At 34.6% G+C, this 13853-nt stretch overlaps 1 protein-coding gene across 6 annotated transcripts in view; it reads right to left on the bottom strand.

The window, feature by feature from the left end:
• The window catches only part of CLCN3 (chloride voltage-gated channel 3), a 91435-nt gene that overhangs the window by 51437 nt on the left and 26145 nt on the right, over positions 1–13853 (bottom strand). The window contains exon 1 of one of the 6 annotated variants that reach the window (XM_032413184.1): positions 4147–4481. The exons of 3 other annotated variants lie outside the window; for them this stretch is intronic. In XM_032413184.1, the coding sequence (XP_032269075.1) occupies positions 4147–4258 (112 nt within the window). In that variant the 5' untranslated portion in view covers positions 4259–4481. Of the gene's footprint in view, positions 1–4146; positions 4482–13853 lie in introns of those variants that run through there. 2 more of the 6 variants (XM_032413185.1, XM_032413186.1) reach the window with 2 other exon arrangements.

The following is a 13853-nucleotide window of genomic DNA, read 5'->3' as shown; positions in this document are numbered from 1 at the left end:
TCAGATACTACGAGCAAAATAAATTTAAACACAGGCTTTGTTTTTATACTACTGTTTTAGAATACAAAGAGTTTCTGACATCAAATAAAGAATATTTGTTCTTCTAATTTACAGACACTTAGATGAATAAATCTGTAAGAAGAGATTTAATTTTCTAGTTGGCTAAAAGAGGTAATGGAAATAAAATAAGGACCTGGATCCTAAACTCATTTTACAAAGAGCCTACAGAGAATGGGGAGACCTGGGTGAATCAGTTGGTTAAGCATCTGCCTTTGTCTCAGGTCATGATCCCAGGGTCCTGGGATGGAGCCCACATCAGGCTTCCTGCTCAGCGGGAAGTCTGCCTCTCCCTCTCCCTCTGCCTGCCGCTCCCTCTGCTTGTTCTCTCTCTCTCTGGCAAACAAACAAACAAACAAATAAATAAAAACTTAAAAAGAAAAGTCAGTTGTAAGACATCCAGAGAAACATAAAAAAAAAAAAAAAAAAAAGAGCCTACAGAATGACACTTCGGCAGTAAAAATATCACCTAACACCTGGATTTCCAAATAATGTGCAAAAAATGCTAACTAATGATACTTTTTGGAGGAAATAAAAATGAAAAAACTCATCTATTATAACAGTAACAAAAAAAGCTTTACTCAAATACATTTCTGAGCTAAAGAATATCACGAAATAACTTCAGGCAGAAACTTAATAAGACCCCAAACATTTATTTCAATAGGAAGTCCCCATATTTTGTGCTTTAAGACCATCAATAGTCCAGCATTCAAGCTCCTCTAGGATCTGGCACTCTTCTGCCTAGCTATACTGCCCCCTTAACTGACCTACTGATAAAACAAAACTAATCAGGAAACAACATACTAGGCATTTACTCCCATCAGAGCATTTACTCATTCTATCCTCTCTACCAGGAGTGTCCTATCAAATTCCCTTGTGCACTTGAAAACTTGGCCTACTTTGAATAGCACTTGTCAAAAGGAGACTGATCTTTTCCTCCCCTAAAATCCCACAGACCACGCACTCTATACCATTCACTAGAAATACATTTACTTCCTTGGGCTTTGTTTCTTTGTTTTTAAACTTGGGAAGCTTTTTTTTTCCCCTGCCAGGCTCCAAATGCCAAGTATTACAGGGATATACATAGTGAGAAGCAGTATTTCCCCGTAATTGGAGTATAAGCCTTATCATCTGGATTGAATCCTGACTTCTCTTTATGATTTCTTTCAGTTTTGTCAACAGGAAAATGGGGATCATAATAGTACCTAAGTCACAAATCTATGAGGAGGAATTAAATGATTTGTTACACATGAATGAATATACCTAAAGCACTTACAAAAGTATCTGGCAAACAGTAGTAAATTCTATACTAAGTATTAGCTATTATTAATATTACTATTACTACCACCATCATTCTCCACAGCACCTAATAGTACCTTATATATACAAGAACTCAATAAATACTTGAATGAAACATTTAATATTCAAATAATTTTTAAAGATTCTCTCATGGAGTAAAAGGAGGGTCAAAGTCCAAAAGATCAAATCCAAAAGAAAGGCCTGGTAGAAGAAAAGAATTCAACTCCCCAAACTACTTAAACTTCATGAACAAATTAAGAAAAAGTCAAAGTATTAAAATTAACAATCCAAATGAACCAAGTGTTTTATTTTTTTTCCTTATAAAAATGGAAGAGACACTGTATGAAAAAACTTGATAGTTTCTGTATAGGAAATTTATCTCAAAAATGGCTATTTCTAAAATGCCATCTTAATTTCTAATCTATCAACAACTATTAATTAATTCTATGTTTAATTTACTTATATTTCCAGTCTCTATATTATCCACTTAAGTAGGAAGCTTCATCATTTACCATCTCACCTTGAAAAATAGAACTGAATTTTATTTACTCCACAAAGGTAATCCCTAACTTTAGTGCTCAGAGATTCAGTAACAGATTCATATTTACTTTATTGATATCCTTTACGATTTTACATTTTGACTATCTGCCTCTTCATTCTTCATCAGCCTAAAGAGATATTTCTAGTCATTATAATTTTGCCCTTACAGGAAAGCTGATTCAGTTTTCTTGATTTATGCTAGCTGCTTGTTTCTACATCTCCAGTTCCTTTGTGTTGACCCATGTCTACAATAGGTCATAAATTATGGAAAACAAATAACCTCTTACCCATAGATATTGGGATACCACAGCACAGTCAAGTGAGCCTAATAACTGACTGATCTGTACTACAACGACACAATGTTACTTTCAAATAAGATTGGTTTCTGTTACAGTAAGTCTCATCAAGGGATAAGGAACCTATTTGGGCTGTCAAGAATGTGCCTGATTGACCTTAAGCAAGATTCCTAAAGACCATTTATGAAATTGTAAGAGAAACAAAAAGCTTATGTTTTAGTAATAACCACATCAATAACCATGCCTTACTCTCACATAAGCTTTAGCTTATTTCTTATTATTTGCATATCTCATACAGAAATGGAGTCCATAGTAAGTTCGGTCAAAGACTGTCAAGCTTAACACTGGGAATTTAAATTTCCCAAGCCCAGGTTTTCTGGTTTATCACCATCAACAAACAGATGTTGTAATAGCTCAGAGAAAACACAGTTTGTCTTGTTTTACAGTTTAATTACTGATTAGCAAATACTGTGACATTTGAACAGTCACCATTCATTCACGTTGCTTCCTGTTTAAAGAAATCCTTACCAGAAAAGGAATAATGAAAACATAGGAAAAAGGAGAGTTTATGAACATACGAAGAATTGAAAAATTAAAAAACAAAACAAAAAACCTCTGGGTGGTAAGATTATGAGAAATTTTCATTTTCTTTCTATGCTTTTATATCTAAAACATTTCCCCAAATGTTTAAAATATGTATATATACTTATATAGAGAAATTTTATTGAGAGCAACTCTGTAAGAGAAAGTACACTATATGTTAACATGATCTTCATATAGTTTTTCTCAAAAATCTGAAAAGCAAGCTTTTACTAACAACAGAATACTATAGGATATTCTATGTTACAACTGTTCAGAGCCTAAAATAGTGTCTAGCAGACACAATGCAATCAATAAATTTTTGCTGAATACCTTAACATTGTCTAATCCTAATGGAACTGAATACTAAAAAAAAAAAAGGTGTTATCAGAATACAAATTATATTTTAAATAAAGCAGGCTAAATATGCTCAGGAAAATCATGACTTCCTTTTTTGCTTCATAAATAAAAGTTTGGGTTAAAACATAAAATGAGTTTATAATATCACGCAGTAATTCAAATTAACGTGGCTCAAAAATGGAATCACCTAGCTAAGAGATTTTTCTTGAGGTTCAATTTTTTTCTAGAACAACTACCAACCAGTCTATTTTTAGATTAGTTTAAGAAAAATTTTAAAAGGACAGTTTTATTAACATGTAATCAGTTTTATGAAGACCCAGGCAGTACCTTCCAAACGATTTACATGAATGCTGGGTGCTTTTCCGGTTTTTACAAATTATTGACTATTATTTTTTCTGGTGTGTAAAAATTACCCTCATTGTTTTTATCAATTTTTATGAAATACCTGTAGGAGACAATGTAGTTTAATGTTAATCAGCTAAAATACCTATTAAATGAAAAATATTAATATAAAAATTGTTCATCTTTATTGCCATCTTAAAGTGTTCTAAAATGTAGGCAGAGCTTTTACTATAAATTTACTTTGTGGTGGCAAAAGCTACATGGTAACTGGCAGCAGCTGAAACATACAGGTGCACAGACACACATTTGATTTCTCTGTATAAATTAAAGGAAACACATAAGTTTTCCAAAGGAAGAAAAACATTACTTTTTAGGTGCTAACATGACTCTAGTTAGCTGTAAAAGCGGATTAATTCATTTTCGCAGTTAAATAGAAAGAGGATTTTCACATAGAAGATGGAGTCAGAGTCCGAGTCTGAGTCCGATGTGATCTGAAGCAGTACTAATCTGCACAGAGAAAACAATCAGAGACGACTACAGAGCTAGCTACTCAGAAGGCTCCATTTGCCCCTTACTAACATTCCAGGGCAACTAAACAACATACTGCAATATTTAAAGGACAATCCAGGACCTGTTTAAACTAGAGAACCGCCCAGCCACATGCAAAACATACCAACAGAGGCTTCACAGCAAGGGATGGTATTACCTCTTTTATGTAATTCCCTCAAAGGAATACAGTCTCCTCCCCCGTCATAAGGCAAATAGGGATCGGAAGAAGCATCCATGATTAGAATTTTTAAAAAGAAGAAGAAAAAGAAAAAGAAAAGCTCGCTAGCTTAAAAAAACACTGCCATTTCTTCCACCCCTGCGGCAGCAGGCGAGGGAGATGCCATATTTGATGAGGGTTAGAACTGTATGTAGTTCGACTCGCTGAAGCAACTGGGTTCTTCCACAGTGGATGATGTCATCAAAGGGAAATTATTGCAGCCTGGTTGCTAGTGGCTACAATCTAGCAAGGCTTAGAGGCGGAACAGCCTTCTTAATCAGGTCCTGCTACGTATGATGATGACTAAGCTCCAAGTATAACAGACAAAACTGGTTTGAGAATTTTAAAGCACTCACAATACAGCTTCTATAACATCAGTGGCAACTATAGCAAAACAATAAAAACATTCTTTTCCATTTTAAGATAAACATAAGGGACACAAAGTAATACGGAGATGTGAAAAGGAAATACTGGATGTAGACAATGCCCCTTTTCATTTCTGATGTAGAAAAACGGGAGGAACATACTAGTAAGAGTGTATGCTTTTATAACAGAAATTTACTAATTTTTATATACATGCCAAAGGCTTCAAGAGGCTTGGTTTTAAAAGTCTATTCTTAATGATCTGAAATGTACTACAGACTTCTGTGGATTAAAAAATTTAGTAACTGAACAGTTGAATAGTGTTTTATCCCCCTAATCCCCTCCAGCAGCCTCTTGTTTCCTTCCTTTAAGGAACTAGCTAGTAAGACATTCTAGCTTTTGAGAAGAAAACTTATCAACATACCAAGTAATTTAGCTATTATTTGTGAAACTATGCAAAAAGATCTACTAGGTAGGAGATTTTTCTCTCCTATCTTCCTACTTTTCCTGCCTCACAAAGATTCTGTGCTTCAGGGGGAAAAAAAAAAAAGGCTTTTAGTAATATGTGTCTCAAAGTGTAAATAGGTTTAATAAAGTTTTATATTTCAAAAAGTTTGAACCTCGGAGGAAGCTAGCCCTTCTTATAAAATCTCACCTGAGATTTGGGAAAAGGGATTCTAGGAAAGAAATATAGGCTAGATAAAAGACTACAATAAGAATATTCTATCTAATTCTGATTTTGGCTATTAACATTTACTGTAAGACTGTGGGTGGGGTTTTTTTGTTTTGTTTTCTGTATTTTTCAAATTTTGATTTTTTTTTTAAACAAGTAAAGTTTTGACAATGAGCTAACTTTATCAAATCAACTAAACGTAAATGTCTTCCTTTGTGGTCCTTTGGTATGTAAATTCTACTATTATAAGACTTTTAAAAAATATATGCCATATAGCATTCATGAATAACTTAGTTTTTATTACACAATTGTTCCACACCTTTATGTAAAATGAAAATCTATCTATAAGTTTTCCTGGTATTTGTAGGCACTCTCTTAACTTGTTTTTCCTGATTCACAACTTAGTCTTAAAGGAAAAATGAAAATTAGAGCTAGCTAGCATTAACTAGAGGAGGAAGAATACCTTCCCTATAAAATATACTGACCATGTTGCATAAGTAACTTTCGTAACGTAAGTACAAAATTTTGAATTATTTTTAAGGAACAGAACTTTTGTATATGTATATGAGAATATATAATATATAAATTGTATAAAGTCTAGAATGAGACACAAAGAATCATTAAATTATTAAGACCAAACTCTTAATAATCGTTATCAATAAGGAAGGAAAGAGGTAGAAGTGGGGAGGATCGTGGTACATTTGGTTTTTACTTTATGTAGTTCCACAGTTTTAATTTTTAAACAAATATATTACTTACTATTGAAATTTTTAATAATTATGCTACTTTTGTAATAATAAATCTAAGGGTTAAAAAATTTTTCAAAAGTAAACAAATCTCTCATGTTTAAGGGGTCCATGGCTGCACTTTTGTTTAAAGTAAAAGAATTATTACTCAGGCTAAAGGACTTTAGAAAAGGACAAGGTAGATTGGAAGGTGTGGCAAAAGAGGACTTTGACACAGATTAGGCATTATCAGATTAATAAACTGAATTACAGTCAGCATGGGGCTCAAGTGGAAAGAGAACAAAAGACAAATTTAAGAATTCACAGGCACAGATGGGGGGGTTCCATAGGGGGATGATACTCTGGAACATCTGAAGAACAAAAACACTAAAGTGGCAACACAAAAAAGGACTTAAAAATTCAGAAGGGGAAGATATTTCTACTTCCAAATGCACCTTCGATTCTAACCTCAACTTGATGTGGGATTCCAGATAAACCATAACCTCTCTGAGGTGTGTAAATCAGGGAGGTAGAACAGATGACTACAGTATTCTAACTATACACATATAACTACAGTATTACAATGCTCAATCTTTAAGTCCCTTCTAACACACACGATCCAAGAAATCTACAACATTAGAAGTACTTTAAAAAAAAAATAAAAAATGGGGGCACCTGGATGGCTCAGTTGGTTAAGCGTCTGTCTTCAGCTCAGGTCACGGTCTCAGGGTCCTGGGATGGACCCTGCCTTGAGCCCCATGTGGGGCTCTCTGCACAGCGGGGAGTCTGCTTCTCCCTCTCCCTCTGTGCTCTGTCTCCCTCTCATGCTCTCTCAAATAAAAATAAATAAAATCTTTAAAGAAAAAAGTGTTTTTTGCCTTTATATCTAACTACCAATTTACAGGAAGTACAGGAAACAGAGAAACGTGTTAAATGACAGCTCAGGAACATAATCAGGAAAACCCAAACTGCGAAACAAATGACCTAATTTCTTCAACAAATATATAGTAAGAAAAAAAAGGGATGGGGGGAAACCTAAGGAATTAAAACAAAGCAAAACAAAAGACTTAAAAGATACATCTATCTCAAAGTACAATTTTTTATGAAACAATTGGGAGAAACGGAAAATAAACGATATGTGATTTTAAGCAATCATTTATTTTAGATGTGATAATAGCCTTTAAAAGAATTCTTATCTTTTAGAGATACATAATGAAATATATAACTGTACAAGAGCTAAAAAGGGTAAAAACAGATTTTATTCAGGACTACTGCAAAAGGGAAAAAAAATCTCAATACAGAATGTGGCTCAATTCCCAATACAACAAGAAACACTGGGAATTTATAGCCAAGGAGAAGGGGTTGGGGGTGTTGAATGGATGGAAAATTACTAAGAGGAAACATCTGGGGTAAGGGGGATTCTGGCTAAACAGATCTAACAGAGTTCTTGCTGAAGGCAGCCCAGGGTGATAGGATATCACCAGGAGGATGGTGGGGGATGAGGAACCCAAGGGTGTTAAGGGTACAGGATTCTGGCTAAACCAATTTGACCAAGATTATTGCCAAAACGGAGCAATATAAAAACAGACTCATAAGACCAAAGTTGCGACCCAGTTGGGAAGAGAATCCAGATGAGCCTGACTAAAGTTTGATCAAGGTGAGACTCTATCAGTATAATATCTATCTATCTAAAATGATATGATGCTTCAGATGTATTTCAAAATAATAGAAAGTATATCTATCTAAAATGATATGATGCTTCAGATGTATTTCAAAATAATAGAAAGAAGATGAAACAAAATTAGCCATGAACTGATGATTATTTAAGTGTTGAGAACAAAAAGGTATATAATCTCTTCCCTGTACCTTTGGATATGTTCTAAATTTTCTATAATAAAAAGATACTTTTTAAAGAAATGCTTATAAATAAAATCACTTATATGAGATAAACATTAACAAAAAATTACATCCTTTACTCCTCAAACTGAATATATTACTACTAGAAGTGTCAGATTAACTTTAGTTTATATTCCATTAAGTTTAGCTGCTTTACATTTATATTTGACACACTACATGACATTAAACTTTGTCAATTCTCCTCCCTGAGCAAAAGCATCAGGGGGAAGAAAAAAAGGTAGCAAAGCTTTCAAGAAAGACAATCAATTCAAGCTACATAGTTAGCTGCAAAGTTACTGCAGCACAAAAGAAAGAGGACGTGGAAATTCTTCAGAAATGACAAGCCAGAAAATAAACTGAAAAAACACAGAATGCTTTTGCAATATTCATACCTCACAAACATAAAATGTTATAGTTCTCAACATGGCTATCTGGTTACCCAAATAATGTATCTTAAGATTAAAAACACGAAGAAGAGTTTCTTTCATAAATATCACGCAATGATCATTTTTCAAAATCAGAACCAAAAAATACAAAAAGAAAAAAAAAGAAAGAAAGAACCAAAATGGCCAATATTTTTAATGTCTAAGCAATTCCTTCGCAAGAAATTTGTCAAGGGTTGGGGCGCCTGGGTGGCTCAGTTGTTAAGCGTCTGCCTTCGGCTCAGGTCATGATCCCAGGGTCCTGGGCTTGAGCCCCACACCGGGCTCCCTGCTTGGCGGGGAGCCTCCTTCTCCCTCAACCACTCCCCCTGCTTGTGTTCCCTCTCTCACTGTGTCTCTCTCTGTCAAATAAATAAAATATTTAAAAAAATAAAATAAAATAGTCACATAATTATTTTAAGGCCATGGTAAGAAAGTACTGGTTCTGGGGTGCCTGGGTGGCTCAGTTGTTAAGCATCTGCCTTCGGCTCAGGACATGGTCCCAGGGTTCTGGGATCGAGTCCCACATCGGGCTCCCTTCTCAGCGGGAAGCCTGCTTCTCCCTCTCCCACTCCCCCTGCTTGTGTTCCCTCTCTCGCTGTCTCTCTCTGTCAAAAAATAAATAAAATCTTAAAAAAAAAAAAAAAAGAAATTTGTCAAGGGCTGCCTGGATAGCAGAGTCGATTAAGCATCCGACTCTTAGTTTCAGCTTAGGTCCTGACCTGAGAGTCCTGGGATCAAGCCCCACATTGGACTCCACAGTCAGCACAGAGTCTGCTTGAGATTCTCTCTCCCTCTCCCTCTGCCCCTCCCCCTAGTCATGTTTTCTCTCTCTCTCTCTAAAATACATAAATCTTAAAAAAAAAAAAGAAATTTGTCAAATATCCTCATGCATGTATACAAACTGGTACAAAGACGGAGTAAAAGACTATTTTAAGAGTTCTAAGTTTTAGAAATATTGAAATGCAAATATAACAATATTTACATTAAGTGTAAATACACTAAAATATTCCATTTAAAAGATAAACACTATCTCATTGGATGTTTAAAAGCCAACTATGTAATTATGAGAATACCAGCTAAAACATACCAATGCAGAAAGGCTGAGAGCAAAAGGATTGAAAAAAATAGAGCATGCAATCCCTAATCCAAAGAAAACTGGGGAGCTATATTGATATCAAAGGGCATTTTAAAGAAAACAGTATAATTGGAAATAAAGAGAGTCACTTAAAAGTAAAAATAAGGTGGTTCAATTCACCAGGAAGAAATGACCTAATAACATGAAATCAAAGTATAAGCAAAAATTAACAGAATGACAAGAAGTGGTAGTAGATAAGTCTACAAATACAGTGAAAATTTTTAATGCATTGCTATCACCTGATAGAAACAAACAGGGAGAAAAACCAGTAGGAAAACAAAAGAGATTTCAACACTAGAGTACCAAACTTTACGTGATGGACATAGAGGAAAAACATTAACCAAAAGCTTCACATTACTCTTCCATAGCATAGGGGGAACACTGACAAAAAACAGACTTTTTCCTGGGCCACAGTGCAAGTTTCAAAAAATTTCAACACGTCAATATTACACGATGTATATTCTCTGACAACGCAATAATGTTCTAAATCAACTTGAAACAACCAGAAATTCCTCATATGTTTGGAAATTATTTTTTAATTATTTTTAATTATTTTAAATCAACTTGAAACAACCAGAAATTCCTCATATGTTTGGATATCTGTAAGTCAAAACAGATATCATTATGGAAGTTAGAAATTATTTTTAATTTGTGATAATAATAAAGGCCTATGACATGAAGATAAAAACAGTATTGGGAGGGACATTCACATAAATGTATTCACCTGAAAAGAAGCTTAAAATTAAGAAGCTAACCTTTCATTTCAATTAGTTAGGGGAAAAAAAAATACAGCAAAATAAACCCAAAGAACGTAGAACAAAATGTGATCAGAAACTAATGAAGCACAAAACAAATACAAATTAAAAAAAAAAAACACAAAGGCAACGCTAGTCCATTGGAAAGACTGATTGATAAATCTACAGTGATATTGATTAATAAGGTGAACAGCAAAGAAGATAAGGAAGGGGAAAAGGAGGGAAGGAGAAGACAATGAGAGCACAAATAACCACTATCAGGAAGAAAAAGAAGACAAGACTACGGTAACTGCAGGCATTCAAATGACTTTATACCAATACAATTTTTAAGTAAAAAGGTAAATTTTGAAAAAAATACAGTTTATCAAACAGATCTAGAAACAAACAGAAAATCAGAATAGTGCTACAACTATTAAAGAATTCGAAATATAATTTAAAACCTTCCTACAAAGAAAATTCTAAGCCTGGAGTTTCACTGGCAAATTCTACTAAAATTTAGGAAGAAAAAAATAATGCCAGCCTTTTATTAACCACTCCAGAGACTAGAAAAAGAAGGCATTATCTACAACTCACTTTATGAGAGGAATATAACTTTGATACCAAAATGAGAACAGAATGACAAAGGAAAGCTACCAGCAATCCGTTATGAACAGATGTAAAAATCCTAAACAAAAGTAAACCAAACCCAGCAATTTATATATAAAAGAAAACCTAAAACAATACACTACTACATCAATGATCAAACTGAGTTTATACAAGGAATGCAAGTTGGCTTAAGCACCTGAAAATCAACTGTTTATTAACAGAAACAAAGGAGATATAAATCAAATGATCATTGCAAAAAATGGAAGGAAAATGATAAATTCAACAACCATTCATGATTTTAAATTATATATTCTTAAATCAACTAGGAATGGATGTAAACCTGTTTAATCTGATAAAAGATAACACAAAAACTCAGATTAACATCATACTTAAATTTGAAGGTGAATACTGAATGGTGAAACTTCAGGATCAGAACAAGACAAAAAATGCCGGCAATCACCATTTCCATTCAATTGTTTACTAGAGGACCTAGCCAGTGCAGTTAAGCAAGAGGGGAAAGGGTAGGGAAAACTATAAAGACTAGGAAGAAACAAAATGGTCACTATTTGCCAATGATACGACTATATACTTAAAAGACATCACAAATAGGTCATTATAATTAGGGTTATGCAAGGCTGATGAATTTTAAAAAATCAATTTTCAAAAGCTGTATTTCAAAATATGCCAGCAGATAGAATATTAAATTTAAAGATAAAAATAGCATTAAATACCAATAGCATTATAAAAATAACCTAGGAATGAGTGTAACAAATAATGAAGACAAATAATGACTAAAACTTTATTGGAAGACATTTAAAAAGACTCAAGTATATAGAGGAGCATACCATGTTCAAGAATTAGATTCAAACTGAACTACAGACTCAATTAAATGCCAATCAAAAACCTGAAAGAAGACTTTACCTCTCTTTTGACCTTAGTCTGTACTTTCTAACTGATTAAGTTCTTCTTTCCAGCTTAGGCAACCAACCCAATGGGCAAAGCATCCTGTAATGGGAACTCAAACTACCCCTCAAGCAATAATAACTGCCCTGACACCAGCAAGACCCCACATTTTTTTACACCAAGACAATGATCAACCTGACTGACCTTTACGGCCCATGTTGCACGTCCCCATCAACCTTTGTCCCACATTCTCCTTATATAAACCTAGGAGTATTTTCTGCACTTTGGAGACAGTCTTTGAAACGTTAGTCCACTATCTTCCTGGCATTGGCCTCATTGAAATAAACTCCCTTCTTGTTTCAACCATCACTTGTCTCATTTTTCTGTTAATGTGTCTGAGAGATTTGTAAAAGTTCTTTATTTTCTATATAAAAGCTTTTGTTGGTCATATCGTTATAAATTTTACAAATTCCATTCATTTAATAATCTGTAATTTTCCAAAACGGGCAATGCTAAATTATAATTTTAAGGACGTATACATAGATCATCAAAAAAAAAAAAAAGTTACAAAGAAAATATTTACCTCTGGGAAAAGGGTTGTGATTGTTAAGGTACACGCAGGAGGCTTCTGAAGTATAGTAATGCTTTCTCTTCTTTTTTAAAGATTGATTGACTGATTGATTGATTTTAGAGAGAGAGAGAGGGACAGAGAGAGAGCACATGTGTGCGCACACAGGCCTATGAGAGGGAGGAGAGGCAGAGGGAGAGAATCAAGCAGACTATCCCCTGAGCCCAAGGCAGGCTGGATCTCATGATCCATGAGATCATGACCTGAGCTGAAACTTAAGAGTTGGATGTTCAACCAACTAAGCCACCCAGTAGCCCCAATACTTTATTTTCTTAATCTGGTTATGCTGCAAAAGTCCCTGCTTTGTGATAACTCACTAAGCTGTAAAATTATGCTTTATGCATTTTTCTGGTATATGTTACATTTCACAATTCAAAAGTTTTTGAGTTAGAAATTTATCCTATCTTTAATTCTATTAACATCTAATGTGGATTTATATTTATTTTTTTGCTTCCCTACCCTAAACCACTCTAGTCTAATCTTATTTACAGTCTCAATCAGTTACAGAAAACAAGTTTGTAAGTATGTACATTGACTTTTATTTGTTCTAAGCACAGCTTCTTCCAAGGAATTTCCTCTAAATGACAGTATGTTGGAACTGTTTAAGATCCATAGACTCCCCATGATTTTATGTATTTACTTCACCATATGATGTTATAGGCTTAGCTCATAACTCCTGAAAGCTTTTTCAAATAAAATTCTTAATTGGACCCACAACACAAAACATGATTTAACCAACTATTTTCTTAACTCTAAGAACAGTTCATAGGTAATGTTCTACATGCACAGGAGAAATGTGATGACTTCATGACATTATGGTGAGACAGGTAGAGTACACACACAAAAATTATTCCTTGACTGAATTTCAGTTAACTTTCTGTGGACTTTTAAAAAAATTGTTTTTTCTTTTATTTTTTTTAAGATTTTATTTATTTATTTGACAGAGAGAGAGACAGCGAGAGAGGGAACACAAGCAGGGGGAGTGGGAGAGGGAGAAGCAGGCTTCCCACCGAGAAGGGAGCCCAATGTGGGGCTCGATCCCAGGACCCCGGGACCATGTCCTGAGCCAAAGGTAGATGCTTAACGAAGGAGCCACCCAGGCGCCCCTCCAATGATTTTTTAAAAAGATTTATTTATTATTCTACAGGGAGTGCGCACGAGTGTGCACATGTGGGGGGGATGGGCAGAGGGAAAGAATCTCAATCAGACTCTGACTGAGCGCAGAGCCCAATGCCGGGCTCGATACTGCAACCCTAGGACCATGACCTGAGCCGAAACCAAGAGTCGGACACTGAACTGATTGAGCCACCCAGGCGCCCCTCCAATGACCTTTGTGACGATAATCAGTATTTGGCTGGCTTTCCATTGGTATTTTAGGCTATTTTTATCAAGGTATCACTTTATAATACCAAGTTCTTTTTCTTTGTTCATTAGTAATATCTTCAATTACAGCACTTCATAAACTTAGTATGGGTTAGTTTTCCCTAAATGCATTACCTTGCTCTTACACAAACACACAAATTAGG

The sequence above is a fragment of the Phoca vitulina genome, unplaced genomic scaffold (genome assembly GCF_004348235.1).
Source record: "Phoca vitulina isolate PV1807 unplaced genomic scaffold, GSC_HSeal_1.0 scaffold14, whole genome shotgun sequence".
Lineage (NCBI taxonomy): Eukaryota > Metazoa > Chordata > Mammalia > Carnivora > Phocidae > Phoca > Phoca vitulina.
Note: the sequence above shows the minus strand (reverse complement) of the source record. Positions and strands in the feature narration are given on the sequence as shown.